The 25,242-nt window shown below is 34.4% G+C and overlaps 1 protein-coding gene across 2 annotated transcripts in view; it reads right to left on the reverse strand.

The window, feature by feature from the left end:
• The window catches only part of LOC107582716 (protein kinase C-binding protein NELL2-like), a 43,907-nt gene that overhangs the window by 17,318 nt on the left and 1,347 nt on the right, over positions 1 to 25,242 (reverse strand). The window contains exons 2-15 of one of the 2 annotated variants that reach the window (XM_016268785.1): positions 25,056 to 25,184; positions 18,793 to 18,943; positions 17,669 to 17,842; positions 17,472 to 17,568; positions 17,294 to 17,366; positions 17,120 to 17,202; positions 16,337 to 16,465; positions 15,318 to 15,420; positions 14,667 to 14,758; positions 13,722 to 13,824; positions 12,371 to 12,484; positions 6,654 to 6,779; positions 2,321 to 2,443; positions 1,298 to 1,393 (exon numbers count right to left, since the gene is read on the reverse strand). In XM_016268785.1, the coding sequence (XP_016124271.1) occupies positions 1,298 to 1,393; positions 2,321 to 2,443; positions 6,654 to 6,779; positions 12,371 to 12,484; positions 13,722 to 13,824; positions 14,667 to 14,758; positions 15,318 to 15,420; positions 16,337 to 16,465; positions 17,120 to 17,202; positions 17,294 to 17,366; positions 17,472 to 17,568; positions 17,669 to 17,842; positions 18,793 to 18,943; positions 25,056 to 25,184 (1,593 nt within the window). Of the gene's footprint in view, positions 1 to 1,297; positions 1,394 to 2,320; positions 2,444 to 6,653; positions 6,780 to 12,370; positions 12,506 to 13,721; positions 13,825 to 14,666; positions 14,759 to 15,317; positions 15,421 to 16,336; positions 16,466 to 17,119; positions 17,203 to 17,293; positions 17,367 to 17,471; positions 17,569 to 17,668; positions 17,843 to 18,792; positions 18,944 to 25,055; positions 25,185 to 25,242 lie in introns of both variants that reach the window. The other variant, XM_016268698.1, reaches the window with a different exon arrangement.

Here is a 25,242-nt window from a genome sequence, read left to right on the forward strand (position 1 = left end):
GGTTTCATGAATAGAAGCTGCATTGATGACAGAATATAGTATATACAACGATAAGCTGTATTGGATATCATTGTATCACATGCTTGAAAGTTGACCACTGAATTTTGCTGATTGACATTCAAATAAATAAATAAATAAATATTGTTGTAATAATAATAATAATATGTTTTGTGGTCTTTCTTTTTATTTTTCCCCCTTATCTTTAAAAAAAATTGTCTTTGTATTTTTTTTAATACAGCTCAGTGATTTACAGTAAATGAAACAACAAATAAGTACATAAAATACTCAGATACAGGAATCTCATTGTCATTACAATGAAAGAACAGTCCGAGATGATTCGTTTTGTTATAACGTCACCTTTCTACCCACAGAATATTAATAATAAGCAAACATTATTCATATTCATAATTACATTACAACAAAATATTATATCTTAAAATATTATATCAATGTTAACAATTTATATTAATATTTTACTTAAATTTAAAGGGTTAAAAATGTTATCGAGGATCAGAATTTCACTTGCATATCGACTACTGAAAACATTTAACTTTTATAATAATTCAAATTTTATAACCATCATTGTTATAATTATATTACAATATTATATTTTTAGTATTATTTTATATTAATCTTCATTTACATCAAATTATATTAATATTGCAATATAATAATACATTTCAATATATAATAATATTTAACTTCTACTCTAATTCAAATCTATGATTGTACTATAATTCAAACTATTGTAAAAAGTAGTTATACCAAGTAATTCTATTTTTCTTTTTTAAATAATTTATTACATGTATTTATTTATTAAATTTGTTGATTTATGAAATAACACCCATTTGTTTATATTCTGTATTATAATACAGAAATATATTATAATACTATGCAATCATAAATTTAGCAACTTTTTTGTTGCACATCTGCAAACATCACTTTAGATCATCCTTTGACATTAATCAGCAAATTCCTAGCAAATATGCATATCCACTGTGTCATGAAATATGACACAGTCCACATAGAGACATTTTTGATCATGTTCACATTCTTGTAAAGTACCTCACTCGCCTGGAAAATATCAAAAATAAATAATCTCTTCTCCGAGCTTCTGCAGCTCCTACAGCACTATATTTCGACCAACTCACTCCATCACTATAATATGAAAACACTTGAGGGGCAACATCACAGTATGAGAATATGTTGTACACTTTTCTCCACTCCCAATTTCTTGCTCTGACTTCTATTGAAAGGTTACAGGAAATGTCCTTCCACTGGCCTAATTGCGTCTTACCTGTCTCACATCTCTTTCCAGTGAAGCCCTGCTGGCAGACGCAGGTATCTGGAGAGACGCAGGAACCTCCATTGAGACACTGGCCCTCACACAGCACTGCACATCAAACACAAGACACAGGGGTCAACACACATCTCAGCAGGACTACACCATACCAATAAAACCTGGTCTCTGAAAACTGAGCTAATGCACGTGTGCAGAATAGCGATGAACACTGTAAAAAATATATATTTTTCAAAATGTCAAGTTTAATTGTTACTTGCCATTTCTTTGTAATCAACTGTGAAATGTACTAGCAAATTCTAAATGAAAAATGTTTCTACATGCCATTTTTTTAATGGTACCATTTGCAGTATGCATCTATATGTGAGAGTCAAATGCACAGTCAAAAGTTTTCAGTCAAAATGCTGGTCTTGGCAAGAAATTGTAACATTCTGGATTATGCATTAGGTCATGCAGTGCAAATGCAGTCTAATGAACCTGACACCTGACAATTGCTTTCTTCTATTTCTTTAATTTGCTTGTAATTCGTTCTTTTGTTAATTATCCTATTATGATATAATTACTTGAATATCTACTATGACAAAAAAATACTTGTAATTTTTTTACATTAATTAATATAAATGTTTCATATTTATGTTAATTTATAATTCATAAAGCAATATCTTTGTTCTGTTCATTTTAAAGTTCTATTTGCTTATAATTTATTTCTTTGCTCTTTATTTTTATTACTTTACTTGGAATAATTACTTGATTTGAACTAAAGTATTAAATACTTTGTTTGAACTAAATTGGTATATATTATTATTATTAATAGTAGTAGTATATTAACTTAACTACAATGAGTAAATAATGACAGAATTTTCATTTTTGGGTTGACTATCCCTTTAACCTTATGAATACATTCATATTAATATTTACATTGACGTTATTTAAATTTGTTATCGAAAATCAAGAATTTTGATTCTGTCAAAAACCGTGACAAGTGCAGTGCGCAGATAGAGTTCAGATGTTTGTGCTTACCTCTGCAGACGGTTCCGTTACCGACATACCCTGGTTTACAGGAGCAACTGTGTCCGCCAACCATATTGAAGCAAAGAGCGTTTTTGTCACAGGTATTCAGTTCATGCACACACTCGTCGTGCTCTGAAAACACAAGAGGCATGTGCATCAGTGTGTGTTTGCACGCTTTCCTCAAACTTTTTGCACGTTCGGCACTTTTCATCTTCCTTGCTGCTGTTTCTCTCAGAGGGAATACAATTCCAACTCAAAGATCAAAAACAAGCAGAAGGAACGAAAAAAAGACAGAAAGAAAGAATAAAAACATGGAAAGAGGTAGGAGTCAGATGCGCATGATTACGGTGCTTAGGGAATTACTGACACTACTGTACAAAAATAATATGTCACAGTCTTTGTTGAAGGTTGTCTGCGCATTTGAGATGCTGTCAAAGAGTTTTTTTGCACTTAGACTATCTGGGAAGCAAAGTCTCAAAAAACTGTAAAAGGGCTATAGTTTATGATGTTCAGTTAAAAATAAAAAATATGTATATAAATAAATTCAGGATTCTTTGATTAGATCATTAAAATGAACAGCGTGCATTTGAATTAGAAATATTTTGTAATATTATAAATGTCTTTACTGTCACTTTTGATCAATTTAATACATCCTTGTTGAATAAAGGTACAGTATTAATTTATTTTCTTTTTTTAATTACTTATTCCAAACTTTTGATTGGTACTGTATCACCGTTTCCAAAAAATATTAAATATTTTCAACACTGATAATAAATACATGATTTTTGAGCACCAAATTAACATATTACAATGATTTCTGTAGGATCATGTGACACTGAGTAATGTTTGATTGATTGATTTTTTTAATTAATTGAACATAATAAACTATGCATTTTTCATTTTTGAGCCTTTTCCTTTATATTTTTCCTTGACTTTCACTTAAAATTCAAGGTTTATTTTTTGTCACCAACACACAAACTTTAATTTTTAATAGTAATTTTTCATTTCCTCATAAATTACTCAATCAAATCACTAAAATATTTATATATTATATATTATTCACAGTATAATAATAATAATAATAATAATACTCAATTTTGCATTGAAATTTATCATGAAACGTTCAGCAATCATCTCACAATGTTACAGTCTTACAATGACCTCCAGATGACCCCATACTAAAAGAAAGGCTTCATTCAGCCTGCTTGAAATGCCAATGAAAGGTCTTCTGCTGCAGAGCCTCTGTAATTAATATTTCTCTTTGGGGAAAAATGTTCCCACAGCAGCCAGGAGTTCGGAATCGGAATCGGAGAGACTTTCACAGAGATTGGTGAAGTTACTGTGGAAATGTTGGTGAAACTTCAGTGAACCTCATAAATAAATCATACTGACCAATCAAAAGAGAGAGATCTAAAACAAAACTTATAACAGAGAAGCAAAAATCTAACTTTGTATTTGGTCCAAGAGGACTGATTAGGGATGCATAATATATGCCAATACAATATCGACTATCAACCGATATTAGAGATTTTTAAATTTATCAGTGTTGGTCAATTTATATGTTATATTAAATATTTAATTGTGCATGCTGGCCTATATTAGATATTTAATTGTGCAAATTTAGAAAACCTTTACATTCATCTAACACTTACTTAATATTTCAAGTTTAATATATTTTTTAATTTTAATATTTAAAATGTAATACTTAAAACTTAAAAAGACTTTCAAATTGCACATTATAATGTTGTAACACCTAAATTTAACTGTAGCATTTCAAAGGATTTATTTAGCATTTTTTATCTAATGTGAAGATCCAAAAGAAAAAATAGCGTATGAAAAAAGTATGAAATTAAAGCCAATAATCAATTTGGTCCAATATCAGCTCCATTGGCTCCCTTGACATAAGCTCTGTTTACCTCAATCAGTGATATTACAGTCATGCCAAGCAGCGTTTGACTGAGATGAATCCCTCACAGTGGACATGTTTGTGTGTTCTGATTTCTCATCTGTGTTGACTCATCTGCCCATGACAGCTAAAACGACACCAATTATCCTCCTAATTACTCACATTAACAAAGCTTTTCTCTCCTTGCCTCACACATATTCATGTACCTTCTATCTTCCAGATGGGCAGATCTGTCAGCAACCAGATGAAAAATTTACTCACATATACTCACATAAGCAATGCAAGCAACAGCATCTTACTTATTCTTTTATCTCTCCAAATCCCAGTGTTTACACCTGTCTGGTGTTTTTTTCTTCAACGCACATCACTTTCCATCTCCTCAAACCCATCCTCCAGTGAAGCAAAACTGCCTAATCTACTTTAGTCATAAATCTTTTAATCACTCTCATTAAAATGTCATTAAATAATCTCATTAAAATGCACTTTAACTGATTAATGATACTGATTGGCTGTGTGTTTTTATGCTGACTTAAGGAACCTTAACCAGATCACATATTCAGTCTGAACGCTTGAACAGGGTGCCAAAAACCTTATTCATTCTTACAGACAGAAATGCTATTTCTCAAGCATGCAACAAAATCGCATTTGGAACAGATGATTCTTTGTGTTTGTGCATGAAAGGGATATAGTTCATCCAAAAATCTAAATCATTTACTCATCCTCATGTCTTTTGAAGCCTGTATGACTTCTTTATTCTGTGGAACACAAAAGAAGTTGTTTAGCAGAACGTCCAAGCTGCTCTTTTCCACAGTGTAAGTGAATGTGACCATGGTTGCGAAAAGTCTTTAAACTTTTATATATCAGATTAAACCATATCATATGGCTATAGAAGACTTTGAATATAGTGAATGATGCATATGGATCACTTGTATGCAATAGAACAACATGAACATTCTTCAAAACAACTCCTTTGGTGCAAAGAAAGTCACACAGAATTGAAACGACATGAGTGTGAGTAAACAATGACAATTTTAACTTCAAGGTGAACTATTCCTTGAAAAGGTGAAATCTCTCTGATCTTTGAAGGAACATTTACATGGGCAGCTCTGTCCAGAATAGCACATAAATAAATGATTGGAGACTAATGTAATTTTAAGTTTAACATCTGCTGACTGCTCAAGGGGAACTAATGAATATTCTGTGAGACACAGAAAGAAAGGAGAAGTAGAAACCCCATAATTTCTGTTATTAACTGCATATATTCTTTTCTTGAATATCTGACAAAACCTATTATCATGCCTACAAGTTTGTTCATTGCCTAGTAAAGGATGCAATTAGTAAATATCAGTGAGTCGATCATGAAGGCAAGACAGAGCTTTAATGAGCAGATATGGAAAAAGTGGAGCACAATTAAAATAATTACAGTAATTCCAATAACTTCTGATGTTTTAAATTAAAAAACGATCGGCTGATTAAAAGTGCTTTTGTTTTAAACCAGGTAACGTCTATTGCAGCTTCATATTAAATGAATTCCAGTTACAACTGATGTGGCTGCAGCCTACAGATTATCTCATAATAATCCCACAGGCAAAATATGCAATATTTTTCTCTGTGTGACTGCACACATGAATAATTGAAAATAATAATGTTTTGTCATCAGAAAGCCAGCCTCACTGAGACGCTAAGTAATTACAGAAGCAGATACACAGCTTTGAGCCAATCAACAACAGACGCAAGGCTTTCAACCAATCATCAATGGAAATATCACATTTTATTTATTATATTAATATTAAATATTAATAATTCAATTAAATTGATTTCTGTTTTTACTCATATTAAAATAATAAAACAAATGACAAAAACAGCTAAAATTACACTACACTGTAAATAAAGAAATTGGCTACTAGGTTTACCTAGGTCTGTTTCAAATAAAAACTAAAAAAGTATATTAGAATGTAATTGTAATAATATTTTACAATATTACTGTTTTTACTGTATTTTTCATCAAATAAATACAGCCTTGATGTACTTAACAGACTACTTTCAAAAACAGTAAAAAAAAAATTGAAATATTAAATATTAAAATATTTATTATATTAAAATATTAAATATAGTAGCTGCATCCATATAATACAATATTAATTGACATATAACATTATTAAAATACTTAAATTTATTTATATGATTCTTCTATGATTTTTAAATTCCATCTACTCATTAACAAATGCTAATTTTTTTTAATGAGTTAAAAAACAATTAGTGAATGAGTGCCAAATGTGGCATATTAGATTAATTTATGGGGACTTTAAACATATTTTAATGGCCTGGAGCCATGACCTAATTATTAACACTCCAGACACATTAAGCCATGGGTCTCTATCTAAGTTAATAAGTCCATGGTGAAAAAAAGCACATTTTAATGATTTCTGTACTCACCTGTGCAGGAGTAATCATCAATCCGGACATAGTCGGTGTTGCAGACACACATAAAGGAGCCGGGTGTGTTCATACACATTGTGTTCTCCCTGCAGTAGTGTTTCCCCTCTGCACACTCATCGATATCTGCAACCATAGCAGAACACATGACACACTCTGTACTATACACACAACACGGTTTTCAAAACATTTGGGAAGAAGCAGTGCCAAAAACCACCATTCACACTGCAGCTGCAATCAATTGCTGGAAGATCCAGTCATTACATCATAAGCGTTCTGTTGTACAAAGAACATTACTGTTCACACTGCTGCAGGAAACTGCTAAGACTGTAAAGTAGCAGGAACACCAACACCATGTTTGAATGTTTTGATGAATATTTAAGGGGAAGCACAAATAATTAAATTATGCCATTATACGTTTGTCGCCTCAGATCTCATATGACTCCCTGTCTTCCATGAAAAAAGTAAATAAAGTACTGCTTTATACTTCTTGTACATCTACCTGAAACTTTAGCAGCCTTGATGATAGAAATAATACAAATACACCTATAATAAAGAGAAAGTGGTTTGAATATCTTTTGAAAATAATGTACTGTAGGCCTACTGTATGTGTGACTCAATTCAGTCCTTAAAGTGCATTAACAAAACACAGAGCACTTCTAGAACTTTCACTTTCTGTCCTTTTCACTTTCTCAGCCTCCAGCTTTTTCTCTTACACTTTTCATAGATACACACTTGTCAACTTCTTGTACATCTACCTGAAACTTTAGCAGCCTTGATGATAGAAATAATACAAATACACCTATAATAAAGAGAAAGTGGTTTGAATATCTTTTGAAAATAATGTACTGTAGGCCTACTGTATGTGTGACTCAATTCAGTCCTTAAAGTGCATTAACAAAACACAGAGCACTTCTAGACCTTTCACTTTCTGTCCTTTTCACTTTCTCAGCCTCCAGCTTTTTCTCTTACACTTTTCATAGATACACACTTGTCTTTTGGTCCACCCACTCTCTCCTCCTCGAGAACACTTTATATAATCTTCCTCACAACTTTTTTCTCTGTTTAAATCTACACAGCACAAACTCATGCTCTTAATCAGCATATTGTCTCTTTTCTAATAGAAAATTTCCTTTTAATATCCTTAAAAGATATATTTGATAAATAAAATAAATTAAAACATTTGTTTCAGATTACAACTTGTTTTCAGAAAATGTTTACGTTTAAGTTGATCTTTTTTAATCTTTAAGTTGATCTTTTTTACCCCAATAGCAAATGTAAGCATAAAGCAGATTTTTGTGAGATTTATTCTTAAAATAAAAATCCATCCATCCATCCAAGCAACCAACCAACTTGTCCCATCTAGGGTCCATTTTGGGTTGCAGGCAAAATGAAAAATCAAATCAAATCAAATAATGAAATAAAATAAAAATAAAACACAATAAAATAAAATAAAAAAATCAAGATATATTCTCTGAAAACAAGTCTTATTAATGCAGAGGCATAACAACCACTTTTTGAGAAATAATAATTCTAATAATAGCCTTTGCTCACCAGTAGCTTTAGCAATGGACTGTTAAAGTCAATTTGTCTTTTTAAGATGGTGTAAACATAATAGCAATCTATCAGAGCAGTGTGTTTGGTTTAAAAGTGAATAGTGGAGAGAATATCTTCAAAGTCTTATCTCAATGTGTCTTCTGAGGAGCATTCAGTGCTTAAAATGAGGAGAATAAACTCACTCATTTATTCTATAATTGAAAATGTAATGCCTTTTTCAGCCACTTTTGCTCTAGAAGATATGAATCCCAAATTAATAATTTAAAGTTTATTTCAGAGCCGACATGGCACTGGTATTATTCATAAGCCTGAGGCTGCTACAAACTACGACTGCAACAGTCCATGCAAACATACAGAATTTTTCACAAGCTAACAAGACAAAGTCTTTCATATAGAGACCATTGTCAGTTATGTAATTTTATGTGCGAGACAAAAATAAGTAAGCTAAAAGTCACTGATTAACTACAGCAAAAAAGCATAAACACATACAGAGATTTTTCCATGTTTCTGTGGATCTTTCCTGACCTGGTATCAAAACAGGGAAAATCAACATATTTCCAAATGCTAAAAGAGTCCAACGGTGCTTGATAAAGAGTGCTATTATCACCCAGCAGGTCCTCACAGATGTGTCTCAGATTTTATCAAGTCAAACTGAGGCTTGGAGCCACATTACTGTAACAACTGTGTTGTATAAATTCATTCAGACACTTGCCGAAGCTTTCTGTGCATTTCTGGTGACCAAAAATTTTTCTAATGTGACTTCCCCCAAAATTGATTGTCTATGCTGGAAGCATCCTACAGTGACTCACAGTGACAAAGGTGAGAGTCATATTAAGACAAAGCAAGCTGTTCGACACTTTAAAGTGCAGTCATCACAATTGATCGTTCACAGTTTAAGGTTTTCAATTAAGATGCTTTCAGATAAATGCCTTGAAATCTTAGAGGGAAGTCAAAACTGTTTATAACAAACATGCAGCTTTTTGCTTCACAAGACATTAATTGATGGACTGGAGTCGTGTGGATTACTTGTGGATTATTGTTGAATATCTTTTGAAAATAATGTACTGTAGGCCTACTGTATGTGTGACTCAATTCAGTCCTTAAAGTGCATTAACAAAACACAGAGCACTTCTAGAACTTTCACTTTCTGTCCTTTTCACTTTCTCAGCCTCCAGCTTTTTCTCTTACACTTTTCATAGATACACACTTGTCTTTTGGTCCACCCACTCTCTCCTCCTCGAGAACACTTTATATAATCTTCCTCACAACTTTTTTCTCTGTTTAAATCTACACAGCACAAACTCATGCTCTTAATCAGCATATTGTCTCTTTTCTAATAGAAAATATCCTTTTAATATCCTTAAAAGATATATTTGATAAATAAAATAAATTAAAACATTTGTTTCAGAATACAACTTGTTTTCAGAAAATGTTTACGTTTAAGTTGATCTTTTTTAATCTTTAAGTTGATCTTTTTTTACCCCAATAGCAAATGTAAGCATAAAGCAGATTTTTGTGAGATTTATTCTTAAAATAAAAATCCATCCATCCATCCAAGCAACCAACCAACTTGTCTCATCTAGGGTCCATTTTGGGTTGCAGGAAAAATGAAAAATCAAATCAAATCAAATAATGAAATAAAATAAAAATAAAACACAATAAAATAAAATAAAAAAATCGAGATATATTCTCTGAAAACAAGTCTTATTAATGCAGAGGCATAACAACCACTTTTTGAGAAATAATAATTCTAATAATAGCCTTTGCCCACCAGTAGCTTTAGCAATGGACTGTTAAAGTCAATTTGTCTTTTTAAGATGGTGTAAACATAATAGCAATCTATCAGAGCAGTGTGTTTGGTTTAAAAGTGAATAGTGGAGAGAATATCTTCAAAGTCTTATCTCAATGTGTCTTCTGAGGAGCATTCAGTGCTTAAAATGAGGAGAATAAACTCACTCATTTATTCTATAATTGAAAATGTAATGCCTTTTTCAGCCACTTTTGCTCTAGAAGATATGAATCCCAAATTAATAATTTAAAGTTTATTTCAGAGCCGACATGGCACTGGTATTATTCATAAGCCTGAGGCTGCTACAAACTACGACTGCAACAGTCCATGCAAACATACAGAATTTTTCACAAGCTAACAAGACAAAGTCTTTCATATAGAGACCATTGTCAGTTATGTAATTTTATGTGCGAGACAAAAATAAGTAAGCTAAAAGTCACTGATTAATTACAGCAAAAAAGCATAAACACAAAGAGAGATTTTTCCATGTTTCTGTGGATCTTTCCTGACCTGGTATCAAAACAGGGAAAATCAACATATTTCCAAATGCTAAAAGAGTCCAACGGTGCTTGATAAAGAGTGCTATTATCACCCAGCAGGTCCTCACAGATGTGTCTCAGATTTTATCAAGTCAAACTGAGGCTTGGAGCCACATTACTGTAACAACTGTGTTATATAAATTCATTCAGACACTTGCCGAAGCTTTCTGTGCATTTCTGGTGACCAAAAATTTTTCTAATGTGACTTCCCCCAAAATTGATTGTCTATGCTGGAAGCATCCTACAGTGACTCACAGTGACAAAGGTGAGAGTCATATTAAGACAAAGCAAGCTGTTCGACACTTTAAAGTGCAGTCATCACAATTGATCGTTCACAGTTTAAGGTTTTCAATTAAGATGCTTTCAGATAAATGCCTTGAAATCTTAGAGGGAAGTCAAAACTGTTTATAACAAACATGCAGCTTTTTGCTTCACAAGACATTAATTGATGGACTGGAGTCGTGTGGATTACTTGTGGATTATTGAGTTTTATCAGCTGTTTGGACTCTCATTCTGACGGCACCCATTCACTGCAATGGCTCCATTGGTAAGCAAATGATGTAATGCTACATTTCTCCAAATCTGTTCTAATGAAGAAACAAACTCATTTACATCTTGGATGGCCTGAGGGTGAGTAAATTGTCAGAAATTTGTTATTTTCGGGTGAATTATTCCTTTAACAGGACTTAAAAATCTTTTAACCAAAAGTGAACCTCTTGTTACACAGAGGCACGTTTACAGGCAACACTAAGGTAAAACTATAAATAGTAATTGAACTTATGTGTGAAAAGAGATATCACAATTGTGTGATATCTCAAATAAATCACAATTTAGAAGTGCAAAGCAAATCACAATTCTGAAAACAAAATAACTAATTACAAACGCAAATGCAAGTCTAAAAAACAAAATAACAATTCAGAAAACACAACAACAATTCAGAAAACATTATAACAAGTCAGAAAACACAATGACAAATTCGAAAACAAAATAACAAGTCAGAAAACACAACGACAAATCCGAAAACAAATGAACAATTCAGAAAACACAACGACAAATCAGACAAACCGGAAGAGGTAGGTATAGTTTGAGACAGCGCCATTGGTTTGGGATTACTCACCGCTGACTGGACGAGACATCTGTCAATCAACGTATACAGGAAGAACCAGCTGCCCTTACTATGGAATAAAAAATACGGAGTGTATATTTACATTTAGTTAAAAGCAGTTATAAACCATCAGTTCCAGTGGTGCAGATAGATAAGTGCATGTCTTTGACTTTTTGACGCAATCGACCCGGGTTCGATCCCGCTTTTTGCCAAACTTTTTTTTCCTCCCTTTTCAAATCTCGTATCACCCGGGTCGATAGCGTCAAAAAGCCAATGACACGCACTTATCCATCTGCACCACTAGAGCTGATGATTTACAGCCACTTTTAACTAAATGTAAATAGACACCCCTTTTTTGGTACAGCCTATTAAAAGCCAGCGAGCCACAGGAACCCTCCTTCACATCTGTACACACACTCGCACAGCATGAACTCTAGGGTTTACAATGCATTAATTACAGCTGTAAGGATAATTCAGCGAAACACTAAGTAATCACCAGTCAACAGCTTTCATCGGCAACTCCTCCATCTGTGATTGCAGGCAATTTAGTGATTTGTGAAAGCCTTGTTATTCACTTATACAAAACAAAAATTTCTAGCAAGCAAATCTGTGGGGTCAAATAACAGGTGCTATGGAGGGTTTGATGGATTTAGAGTTTCATTTGTTTGTATAGTGTTTAGAAACATACATCAATTATTGGCATGTTTGTCAATGGAAGTTTGTATACCTTGGCAGTAGGCGCTGTCGTCCCTGAGTGCATGGTATCCTTCTTTACAGCTGCAGAAAGCTCCTGCTTCTAGGTTAATGCAGTCCGAATTCTCCATACAATTGCGGCTGTGACCTTCAGCACAGAAATCATGCCCTGGAAGTGAAATAGACAGAGTAGAAGTGCTTTGCAATGCATAACCTGACATTTATAATTTATGCATTATATTTACGCAATTTTTCATATGTGGACAAATTTCCAGTTTGTACTAATAGTTAAAAGACACTTTACATTCAACTGGGAGGATTTCTTGTTCACCTACGCCTGGCTAGTCGATGTGAAACACTTTTGGGACATTGCATATCCTGCGGTGTGACAAGCGATACACCATCTAAAATCCTTTTAAATAGCATTTTACTAATTATTTAATAATTGTTAATAAATGACTTCTTAATGAGCTTTTAATTTGTCTTTTTTTGACTCCATTAAACAAGATCAGTTTACTTGAGAAGCAAATTTGCATAAGATATTAAAGTTTGTTTTCAGAAATTATATATTGAATATAAATGTATTTTGTCCTACTGGACTTGTTTTTAACTTGTTTATACTTAAAACAATAAACTGATCTTGTTTCAGTGATTTAGATATCTTATTAGATAAAGATATCGTCTTTGATAAAAAATCCTTGTTAAGAGTAGGATATTTTGCTTATATGATCTCAAATTAATAGAGAGAATAAATGGGCTGGTGAAGGTAAAAATAAAAAATAAAAAAAACGTTAATAAAATGTTCTCAAAGAGCCAAGATGTGCATTTTCACTTATATATTCATATAAATTATACAATTAAACACAATTAAAATTAAACACAAAAAGCAAAAACAAAACAAAAAGCAACCCTAACAAAACAATTTCACAAATCAGTTCAGAAGTGTTAAGCTTTGTTCAGACTGTCAGAATCTGATTTTTGAGCATTTCCGATTGGAATCCGATCATATTTAACATGTGTGAACAGCAAAAAATCACATGAAATCCGAATTTTACAAACCCGTTTCAAGATATATTCATATGTGGTTTGAAATCCCATTCAAATCGCGTTTCTGAGCAAACCTACATGCTCAATCTGTGAACTATGAAAGGTGTTTAAAAGTTGAGCATATGCTGCCCTTTAAAGTATAACTGTTAAACTGGGTGTTATGTGTGTGCAGTTATATGTGTGAAGGCTGCACAAATAGATGAGTGGTGTAAGGCCTTGGTGTTGGGCACAAATCAAGTTTGTGTGCACAGTGGTCAAAGGTGGCTGCCCTTAATTTGACTCCAATCAGTGGAGTGTAGAGGGTGTGTGTTGTTTCTGCGTGTGTGAGTGTGTTGCACCTCTGCACACTTTGCAGCAGCGGTCTGTGAGTGTGATCTGCTCTGATTCCGGGCAGTTTAGCTCTGGACAAGAAGTGATCTCAACCCTATGCATACTTCGATCCTGCAAATACAAAAACACACAAGTTTTTATTCAATTTATCCTGCAAATAAAACACTAACTCTGCTGGGAAAATCCAACTTATGATGCTAGATGCTAGTTTTGAAACATGGTAGCTGTTTTTAAGCTGGTTCAAGCAACAAACCAACTTCCATGATGGTCTAGATGGTTTTTGGAACATTTGGACAAACCAGTTAATGATCAGCTTGGATGAGCTAGAAACCAGCTATCATGTTCAAATCAAATATGGATTTTCAAAATCAAATGCTGCTTGGAATTCAAATTTATGGACAAGCTCAGTCAGAATTCAAACTCTGCCTGAAATCCAATTTATAACCAGGCCCATACAAAATTTATAAAAATTCTGACTGAATTCATAACCAGGCAGAGACAGAATTCATATTCTGCCTGAAATTCTAATTCATAACCAGGCACAGATAGAATTCAAATTCAAATGTTGCCTGAAATTCAAATTTACAACCAGGCACAGACAGAATTCAAATTCAAATGCTGCCTGAAATTCAAATTTACAACCAGGCTCAGACATTCAACCGCTTTGGAATTCAGATTCATAATTAGGCCGAGGTAGAATTCAAATTCTGGTTCAAACACTGCTTGGGATTGCAAATCATAACCAGAACAAGTCACAATCTTCGCCAGCAGAATTCAGATTTCTGCAGAATCTGAATTCATATCATTCATGGGAATCCAATTAGAATATCCAGCCAACAGAATTTGGACGTTTTCCTCCAAAAATAAGAGCAAAAAAAATGCACAAAGTCAGATTTTGTCTGGGTCTGTTAAAAATGTTCAGACCACTGGTCTGCAGTTCCACTAATACTTACCCTGCATTCAAACAGCAGACAGTTTCCCTCAGAGTCATGTACGCTCTTACGATCACCTTCCACGTACACCCTTCCTCTGAACAGACACACGGCTAAAGCCGAAAAGATATAAAGAGAAAAAAAAGCAAAAATGAGATCCAGACAAGAAATTAAGAGGACAGAGCCAAAACAAAGTGCTTTAGAATGTGAACCAGTAACCATCGATCGGACAAGCATGTTAGATTAAGCCTACCAGAGCGCAATGTTAAATAAAGCCCTGGTCATCAGTCAAACTGCTATTAGCTTCTGCATATTAGCTCTGCTCACTCAAACACAACATACTGCACACTGGCCTTGAATTATTAATGATACCAGAGAAAGTGTGTGACTGCGTTGTGTGTGTGTTGACATTCGCATTTGTGGCAGCGGTATCCTAGCAACACTGGGATGTGGTCAGTTTGTCATCAAGACCGCGGCATGATTATATAAAAAATTTTGGTGGAAAGAAAGATAGCAAAGAGAGATGATGGAGATATAAAGGAGCAAACATGAAACAAAGGGAGAGAGAAGAAAAGTTGTAAAAAAAAATATGCACCTTTATAGATGCATGGCCTCAATTTTTTTGCGTGCATGTGTGCGTGTGTGTGTGTGTGTGTTTGTGTGTATACTCACACTGGCATTCTTTACAGCAAGCTCCAGGCATGTAGATTGGAGCTGTATCAGGGGAACACTGAGGTGGTGGGCAGAAAATACTCTCACACTCCACTGTACCATTCTGTAGGTGGAAAAAACACACACACACACCATCATCATCAATAAAAGAGCTTCACAATCACACGATTCTGTAACATAAAATTACAGAATCAGACAGTGACTGTCATGAATGCTGATGGCAAATCAGAATGTTATGTCTTCAAAATCTTCATAACTAAAACAAAGCTCAACAAATATTAAGGTGTGAAGCAACTAATCTTGAGGGTGTGCGTTTCCACACTGACGGTGACAAAACAGCTTAACTTGCCAACTTTCTGTACGGTTTATTGATAAATATTTAGTATTTTTTTGTCTAGTTTTCCAGTAAAAATATTTACAAAAATGCCAATGGTGTAAGAAAAATAAAAAAATATATAAAAATAAACATTGATAAACATATTACTGTAAATAAATATTAATAAATAAAGATATTAATATCAATGCATATTATTATACAAAATTTTAACATTAAATTATAAACTGAAACCTCATGATTCTCATACATGAAAGCAAATCTTAACATCTTATCTTCAGTGAATGTATAATGAGTTTGGATATCTTGGAGCTGTTGATGGGAAGGACTTGGTGATGGTAATTTTTTTTTATAGTTTTGTGAGAGAATGCAAAGGCATTGAAATATAATTTTTCCTCTTATCTCATATTTTTTACATCCTCATATCCTCTTAGAGGCTCTGTAGGATACTGTGGAAACAAGCTCCCACAGTAGTAGCAGCAGTAGTAGTCACATCACATCACTGCTCATTTGCATAATTTGTACTGTCAGTCATGTTGTCTCAGCTTTTACTGAATGGAATGACTTCCAGTTGCTTTGTCGCTGAAAATTGCTTTAATTGTGAATGGTTCTTGAGTTTGTAGTTTGGAGAGCCATCTCTTTTTTAAATTCCAATTCACCCCATCCAGGCAATACATGAACTTACTGAGCATGTGCAATTTCTGCATCCATCTATCCAAGCATCATCGTCCCTGTATATCTCTCCATTTAGGGTGCATGTCCTCTCACAGTAACAGCTATCCAAGTACTTCATCTTATCTTCGGCAAATGCCAACTACAGCACAATGAAGACATGGGAAAGAAGAGAGGGTGAGACTGAATGATGAATCAATAGAGGGAGGCGATATAAAAAATGATGAGCAAGCAAAAAAAAATGTTAGAAGGAGAGGGAAATAAGAGATTTATGAAGGCACATAGCACATAAAACTACTGACATCCAAACCCACACTATAAACCTTGCATAGTGGAAAGAGAATCAAGTAAGCACCAATAAAATGAGACAGAATAAACTAACCGAATACCTAGTACATTTTAGAATTAATTACAAAGAAACCACAAGTAACACTGAATTAAATGTAAAATTTTCGAGTAGAAATAGTATTGGTAGTACTAGTACTGAAATAGCATTGAAATTGTAGCCCTCATTTAAAGTCATTTTCAGTCTTTTTTGTCATTTTGCTCAAAAACTCAAAAATAACACTTAATTTCAACATGTACACTTCTCATCAAGTTCCATGCAATGCATGCTGGAAACTGGAATTTCGCTGCTCAAATTATTTATTTATTATTCATGTAGCCCCAATGCAAATTGATTAAATAACCTTCAACAAAAATTACTAATTTAAATTCATTGCACAGAATGAAATTAATGAAACTGTGACAAAAATGAACAACTGTTTTGCATTAGCACAGAATAATAAAAACTTACCTTGTGTGATGTTTTAGCCAAAATATCTTGAAGTTCCATGATCTTCTGAACCAGCCCATGGAAATCATTACAAGTGGGACAAGCTGCAAAAGTGGTGGACATGCATTAATAGCATTTCCAGATCAGCAAGTAAACAAAGTGCATAGTTATTTTTTTCTGAGAGTATGCACTTACTACGGTTGAGATCTGGACATTGGACGATGTATCCATGGGGTACGACTACCAACTGAACATTTTGCATCACTCCCTGAGAGAAAGACATGGTAGAAAGAAAGTCAGAGATGTAGACAAGACAAATGTACAGTTTTGCATATTGTATGGTCTATTTTAAATTTACAAGATTATGTTGTACCCTGAAAAACCCATGGGCGTCATTTCTTTGACCAAGCCAGATGTTTGTTCCTCTGGGAAAGTCCATAGATGGCATCTCCACAATCCTTTCGTAAATTCTGAAAGAAAGCATAAATAAAAAGCAGCACATGAGTGGACATTGATACGGACTACTATGAGGCATTCAAATCTATCTCTGGTATTTCTCAAGCCATTCACCTGTTGCAGTCAATATGGAGCACCACTTGGGTGGCGCTGAATGCCAAGGAGACTTTGTGCCAATGTCCATCTGCTAGACTATAGGGGAAGACCTCTCTCTGCTGCCGCTGGTCTGAGGTTTGGAAGAAGAGACGGATCTCATTACGCAGACCGCTGCTCTCTACTTCCAGAAACCTGAGGAGGAAGCCAAGAAAACAGATTTACCCTTGTGAAAAGTCATAATCAAGCTTGAAATCTAAGAACTCCAGGAAATCACAGCTGCCAAAATGTTTACTGTTAGCCTTAATGTCCCCATGCACAAGACTTCAGCAGGTTAAGCTGCCAAGCAGTCATTATTAAATTCTGGAATGTGGCAAAGCAGCAGGGAATAATGCTGCTCAAGGGAATGTAGGAGTTTTGAATGAATGTGAAGAGGAGCAGTGATCCGTGAATCTCCTGGCCTGGACTCCAAGTGCTGACCTTAAAGAGGTGGTAAAATCAATACTGTGTGTGTTTAAGAAATGTCAGTGGACACCCCAATCAGAAGTGTTACAGACATTCTATCAGGAGAACAGATTATGTGTTCCTCTGAGGAACAGTAAATCAAAACAGAAAAAAAATTGAAAGAAGGTTTTACAGGAGCAAAAGCCTACCGCAAGAATGAAAGCACAGACAGTCAAAATAGATAGACAAGCTGAGGGGTGGATGGACGAATGGATGAATGGATGGATGGATGGATGGATGTAAGGAGGAAGGAAGGAGGGAGGGAGGGATGGATGGAAGGAGGGATGAAGGAGGGATGGATGGATGGATGGACAGAAGGAGGGTGGGAGGATTGGATGGTGGACGGACAGACTGATCGACTGATCAACCAACAGATGGAATAGATGGACAGACGAAAAGACAGACAGACAGACAGACAGACAGATAGATAGATAGATAGATAGATAGATAGATAGATAGATAGATAGATAGATAGATAGATAGATAGATAGATAGATAGATAGATAGATAGATAGATATATAGATAGATAGATAGATAGGTAGAGAGAGATGGAATGGATGGAGAGACAAAAAGAAACACAGATAGACAGACGGATGGATGAAGGGATGGACAGACAGAGAGAGATAGATAGATAAGATACCTCTGATCTCCATAGTGGATGGACAGCAGCACTCCGGAGCTGAATTTCTCCTGTTTGATGGTCAGTAGAAGAGTGAACTCAGTTCTTCCTCTCAGCTTCTGAAGAATTCTCTCTGCTGTCTTGAGGGAAGCTCTTGCATTCCTTGATGTGCCTGATGGAGAGAGTGACAAAATCAGTGAAGGAGAAATTCTGAGACATTTGTCCATTCAACTTTGATCAACTGAATATATGATCTTACATGCTTTATATATTAAAGAAGATATTACATACTTTATATATTATAGATCCCAGAACAGGTCACACAGATGTGTATGATCCATCCAACACTGTGTGGCCAAGCTATGTATTCAACACAATCATCAGCTTGTAATTGAATTTGTTAAACATTTAGGCTATTGGTACCAAGAAAAGTGGCTTAGAGGCAGAAACGGTCTTTAGTTTCCTGACCATGATGTAGCTATGGAACTATGATGGCCGTTTTGAGCCAACGGGACCATCTGGTGATATTTATGTTTAAATATCCACTCTGGAGCCAGTGTGAATACTGAACTAAGCAGAATAAATGAGAATGATAAATACCAAGGGGTCAAAGTTTGGCTAGTCCGGTTACTGCCAGCAGGTAAGAAACTATACCATCTGCACTCAAAAAGCATTTTTTGCCATTAATGTCATTTTGTGCCAAAACAACATATAAATTACAGATATTTTATTGAATTGCTGCCTTGTGACATCACAGACCAGGATAGTTGCTAGGGTTTAGGACAATGGAAAAAATATATACAGAATATATATATATATATTACCAGTTTCAGAACCAAGGGCCCATGAGCAAAGATGGCAGTCGCTGAGCAACAACCATTGAGATGAATGGGAATTCTAACACAAAACTTTCTCAACGTAATAAACATGCAGGTCATGTTCTGACACTGATGTGAGTGGCAATAGAACAGAAATAAAAAAGGAGACAGAAGAAAGGAGAAAACACACTGGGAGAGCTGATGAGTTGGATGAGGAGGTCTCCTCAGGGATGAATGTTTAAATCAGTCCTGTCAAAACATAAGAAATATCTGGGTCTGGTCCTCTCACACAAAGGCCAACTGGGGAACACTAATGTTCTGTAGCTATTGTCAAGTAAAGCTCAGGGGAGCTGTAAGCCGCAGCCGTGAGCCTATTGTACACCAGGAATGAGGCGGAGTTTCAGCACCTTCATTAATCAAATACACTGTACGACAGTGAGCCGAAGCTAACCTGGTAACCTCGACAATCCGCAGAGGACACCACAGCTGATCTAATGGATTCCAGGACAGTTCACAAGTATCAGCACTAAAATCCTCTGGGGAAGTGCTAGGAAAACACCTTTTTTGGACACCTCTCCAAATTGATTCCCATTGGATTGACACTTCGTTTCAGATGCACTATTCTTCTATCCGCTAATGATTGAGGGTTGTATTAATGTGCTGTAAATCAAAGGCTAGTCGTTCGATTGCAGCATTTAAAGGTCAGAGAGCAGCTGGGAATTGTTGATGACTTTCCACAAGGAAATTATGCTGATTACCAGTAATGACTCTTTAAATCAATACATTTAAAAATTTAAAATAAAAATAAATAAATAAATAGTGACAAATCTGTACAGATAAAGTTAGCTATAAATAAATAAACAAATAAATCAATAAATATGTGCAGAGAGTTAGCAAAATATTAAATATAAACAAATAAATTTGTACAGAAAAAAAGTGAACTAAATATAAATATAAATATAATATAAATAATTAAATATAAATATAAATAAATGGTTTCAAATCTGTACAGATAGTCATCAAAACATTACATTTAAGTAAACAAATAAATGTTACAAATCTATGCAGACAGTTAGCAAAATATTAAATATAAAAAACTACAGAAAACAAACGTTAAATATAAAGGAGCTAAATGTCATAAATAAATATAAATAAATAAATAGTTACAAATCTGTACAGATTTGTACAGAGTCAGCAAAATATAGAATTTTAATAAACAAATAAATGAATAAATCAGTAAGCTAAATATTTAAATATAAATAATAAATTAAAAAATGTAATAAATACATATAAAATACATTTAATAACACAAATATAATTATTTATATATCAGTTAGTTTTTAAATAAACATCAAAAATGCTACTTTATTCATCTCATTTAAGGAACATTAGCGTTCCTAATTTCTAGGCCATGAGGACACAATCACCACTGAGCAAGAAAGTAATCTGAATCTGTAATCAATCGCTCCAAGTTATCAAACACCACAGCCCAGCTACGCCTCAAGAGAAGCAATAACTTTAATAATGATAAACGAGAACTGGGCTCCTGGGAGCAAGAAACACACTGTGATGCAAATTATGTAACTCGGGTGACACTATTCTGGCAGAATTGAAATTAAAAACCTTTAAGAAGATTGCTGGTGAGTTTTCCTAATGATGCTGAGTATCCGTGCCACCAATAATAGGAGCAATTACATGTAAAAAGTATTTAAATTGATCACAAGTCAGCCTACTTATGATGCAAGCACTTAAAAGTGTGTCCAATGTACCTTAATGAAAATTTAAAGTCAATGTAAAAAAAAATTTTTTATTTTGATGAATTATTCAAGGCCTATTATAATGACAAAACGAACTCTCTCCTCAAGTTAACATCGCATTAATCAGAAGGTAGAGGTCCATTATTCTGTGCCTCAAAGCAGTGGTTTGGTTTGTAGAAATGCCCCAGATGCATGTATTAAAGGAACAGTTTGCACAAAAATGAAAATTCATTTACTCACACTTGTGTCATTTTAATTAGCTAAGCATCTCAATTTGTGTTCTACATAACAAAGAAAGTTAGGTTTGAAATAACATGTGGGTGAGTAAATGAAGTCAGAATTTTCATTTTTGGGTGAAGTATCCATTTAAGTCTCTGCAAAATATGCCATCGTACTGCTGCAGACACAAAGTCGAGACATGGAATCTCAGCTGGGGAATGCAGGATGAGTGATACAAGAGACATAGAGTATTTGTCTGGTCCAGACCGCATCAGTGCACTTAGCTGATGTCCCTCTTGGCTGCTGCATGCTCAAATAGCTGATGAATGAGCAGGAATCTGATCCTGGCACTTAAAAAGATCCAGTCAGCACCAGGTCTGACAGAAGAGGTACAATTGTGCCAAACTTATTTATTTTATTGCTTGCTTCCGCACTGCTCCATCCATTGACTCATTAATTCATTCAGTCAGGACAAGTTATTCAATGAAACACAGCCACACTCAGACTTACAGTAACTGTAACTGATTCAGTTAGCGCATTAATTTAATTCATGAATGAATCATTCAGGATTTGTGAACTGAATCAACAGATTCATTGAAAAGAATCTACTCAGTCATTGTCATTTTTCTATCTTTGCTATCAACTGACTTCTACAAGATATATGGACCAATTTTATGATTTTTTTTGTGCTTAATTTGACATTTTGGAACTTGACAGCCTCAGTCCTCATTCACTTTCAGTGTACAGGATATTTCAAAATTCATGTTTTGCATTCCATAAAAGTCATATGGGTTAATAATGATGAGTAAATATTGATAGAATTTTCATTTTAGGTCTATACCTTTCAATCCATTCTCCAAGTTTTTTTTAAAGTAATATATAAACTATTTTTGTTGAATTTCCAACAAATATAACTACACTCTCAGATAAAAGATGCAAAGCTTTCTTTGAAATGTTCCCCTAAGGTACAAAAGGTAAAAATGTACATCTTTGTACCTTATTTACAAGTTAATTGTACATATTAGTACCATTTTAGTACTTTACAAGTACGAATTAGTGCCTTTTGGGGTACAGCCCCAGTGACAGATCTTTACTTTTTTCTGTGAGTGTACTGTGATAAAAATATAACTGTGATAGAAAATTACACATACCATGATACAAGATTTTGTTCATACCACCCACTTGCACTTACTCAATACCACAATGTCTGGCTACAGCGGCATTATAATATGTTTAGCCTTGAATTATCTTTAATATCTTCTCCTCCTCCTCCTCCTCCTCCTCCTCCTCCCCTCTTCTCTTTTCTTCTTTCTTCTCCTGTATAAACAGCACAGCATGGATGTCATTGACGGACATTGATAGGTCTCTCATCTGCATTCTGCACATTTATGACCTTGTCTCGAAGCCTGTCTGTTAGTTCCCAATTCCGCAATCCCACTGGCATTTACTGGAGTGCCAATCAATACTGTTGAGGTGCCACCTTCCCAAATTAGAACAAGACTATTGCCTCCACTCATATCAAATGCTCCTGCTTATCCTAGAATGTCAGACTTTTTTTCTACCAAATATGCATGCATCCTAAGTCTGTCTAATGCAATGTGTGTGTGTACATTTATGGGTGTACAGTTGTACACGCACAGTCTATACAGTATGAATACATTCCCCAGAGCAGCAACATCTCATAAACCATTCATACTGCAGTGCGGAACAGAAGTGATGACACAGATGCTGGCTAACTGCAAACCTAGAACATTACTGCATGCATAAAAATCTGTCATCATCATAGGTCATGGGAATGGTGACAGCACAGCGCTTAAGTAAAATAAAAGGTTGGTGGTTTTGTCCTAAGGTGCTGAAGAATAGTTGAGCCAGAAAGCAGAGAATGACCATCACCATTTTGCCCTTGAGCAAGACATTTAACCCCAAACTGCTCAAAGTGGGATGTCAATCTGGATAAACAACCAGCTATAAATCACCAGAGGGACACCGATGCTATAGAAAGGTCTGCTAAAACCACCCTCCAAATAAATAGAGTGGAATAGAATAGAACAGAACAAAGAACAGAAATAGTAGAATAGAGCAAAAAAGAGAATAGAATAGAAGAGCAGACACAGAACCAAATACAGTAAACTACACAACAAATAGCGCATAAAATAATTAAATACAGTAGATATGAATAGAATAAAGGAGACAGAATACAGATAGGATAATGTAGAATAGAACAGACAAAGAATAGAATAAAACAAAATAGAAAAGAATACAGTAGACCAGACATTTAATAAAACAGAATAGAACAGAATATATTAGATCCAAAATTGAATAGAATGAACAAAGAATAGAATAGAACCAAATAAAATAGAATGCAAGAGAAGACAAGAATAGAACAGAATACAGCAAGGAATAGAGAATAAATAAACAAAATACAGTAGATCAGAAATAGAATAGAATAAAGATTTAATAGCAGAGAATAAACAAATAGAACAGAACAAAATAGATTAATAAAGTAGAAAAAACAGAATAGAAAGAATAGAATAGAATAGATCAGATATAGAACAGACAAGGCGTAGAATAGATTAGATATAGAACAGAATACACTAGAGCGGGTACAGACTACACAAAGAATAGAGAATAAAATAATACAATACAGTATCACACATAGAACAGAACAAAATAGAATAGAATACACTAGAGCATGAATAGAATTAATAGTATATGGTAGACAAATATAACAGAACAAAATGTATTAATAAATTAGAACAGACATTAGAATAGAATAGAATAGAATAGAATAGAATAGAATAGAATAGAATAGAATAGGTGACCAGCAGTCAATAACAAAAAATCATTTCACATATCTGAATTCAAAACTTAGCTGAATACTTTGGTTGGTAACTTTTCTATTCATCACAATTGTAGAAAGAGTACAGTAGAAAAGAGAATAAAATAGTATACAAGACTGGAAAGAGCAGCAGTCAATGACATGAAAAACTTAATTTTAAAAGCCCTAGAAACCGACTTCTTTGGTAACTGGTTCAATTTATTATACTGTAACTCTAGAGCCATAAACAGCTTCATCCTGGCATTCAGAGTGAGCCGTGGAGCCAGACGTTATTCCCTTCTCTACTTGCTGTCCTCATTAACCACATCTCCTGAATGGGATGACAATTCTTTGATGGGCAAGAACTTGCTGCTCAACACAGGAGCCTGTTTACTCCTGGGATTGATGCTTCACTGTTGGGTTGATCCATTTTTCATGAGAGATTAAGTGGGATCTGGAATTATGCCGTTCTAAACCAGCTGTCTGTTTGGCTGTTTCCTCTCACCAGATGTTGACAATGGATTCCAATTTCTCTAAACTGATGAAGCTCACTGTCAATGCGTTTTTTTTTTCTGAAAAGCTGCTGTGATGTCAGTTACACTCTGACACTAAAACAAAAGCAAAGAATCACATGCCAGTTCGATTGACGTGTTAAATGACAGTTATACGCACCTTCAAACAGATATGCTCTGCTCTCATTATGGAACCCGTGGACCTGGGAAACTCCAGCACTTGACTTCACATTATCAAACTCCTGGAAGATATCCACATGTAATGCTGGATCAACCCCGAAACCTGAAACTAAGGAACATAAGCATAAGGAATCACTTACAAACAGAATTGAATAAAAGCAATTAAA

The sequence above is a fragment of the Sinocyclocheilus grahami genome, unplaced genomic scaffold (genome assembly GCF_001515645.1).
Source record: "Sinocyclocheilus grahami isolate Dianchi unplaced genomic scaffold, SAMN03320097.WGS_v1.1 scaffold1.1, whole genome shotgun sequence".
Taxonomy (NCBI): domain Eukaryota; kingdom Metazoa; phylum Chordata; class Actinopteri; order Cypriniformes; family Cyprinidae; genus Sinocyclocheilus; species Sinocyclocheilus grahami.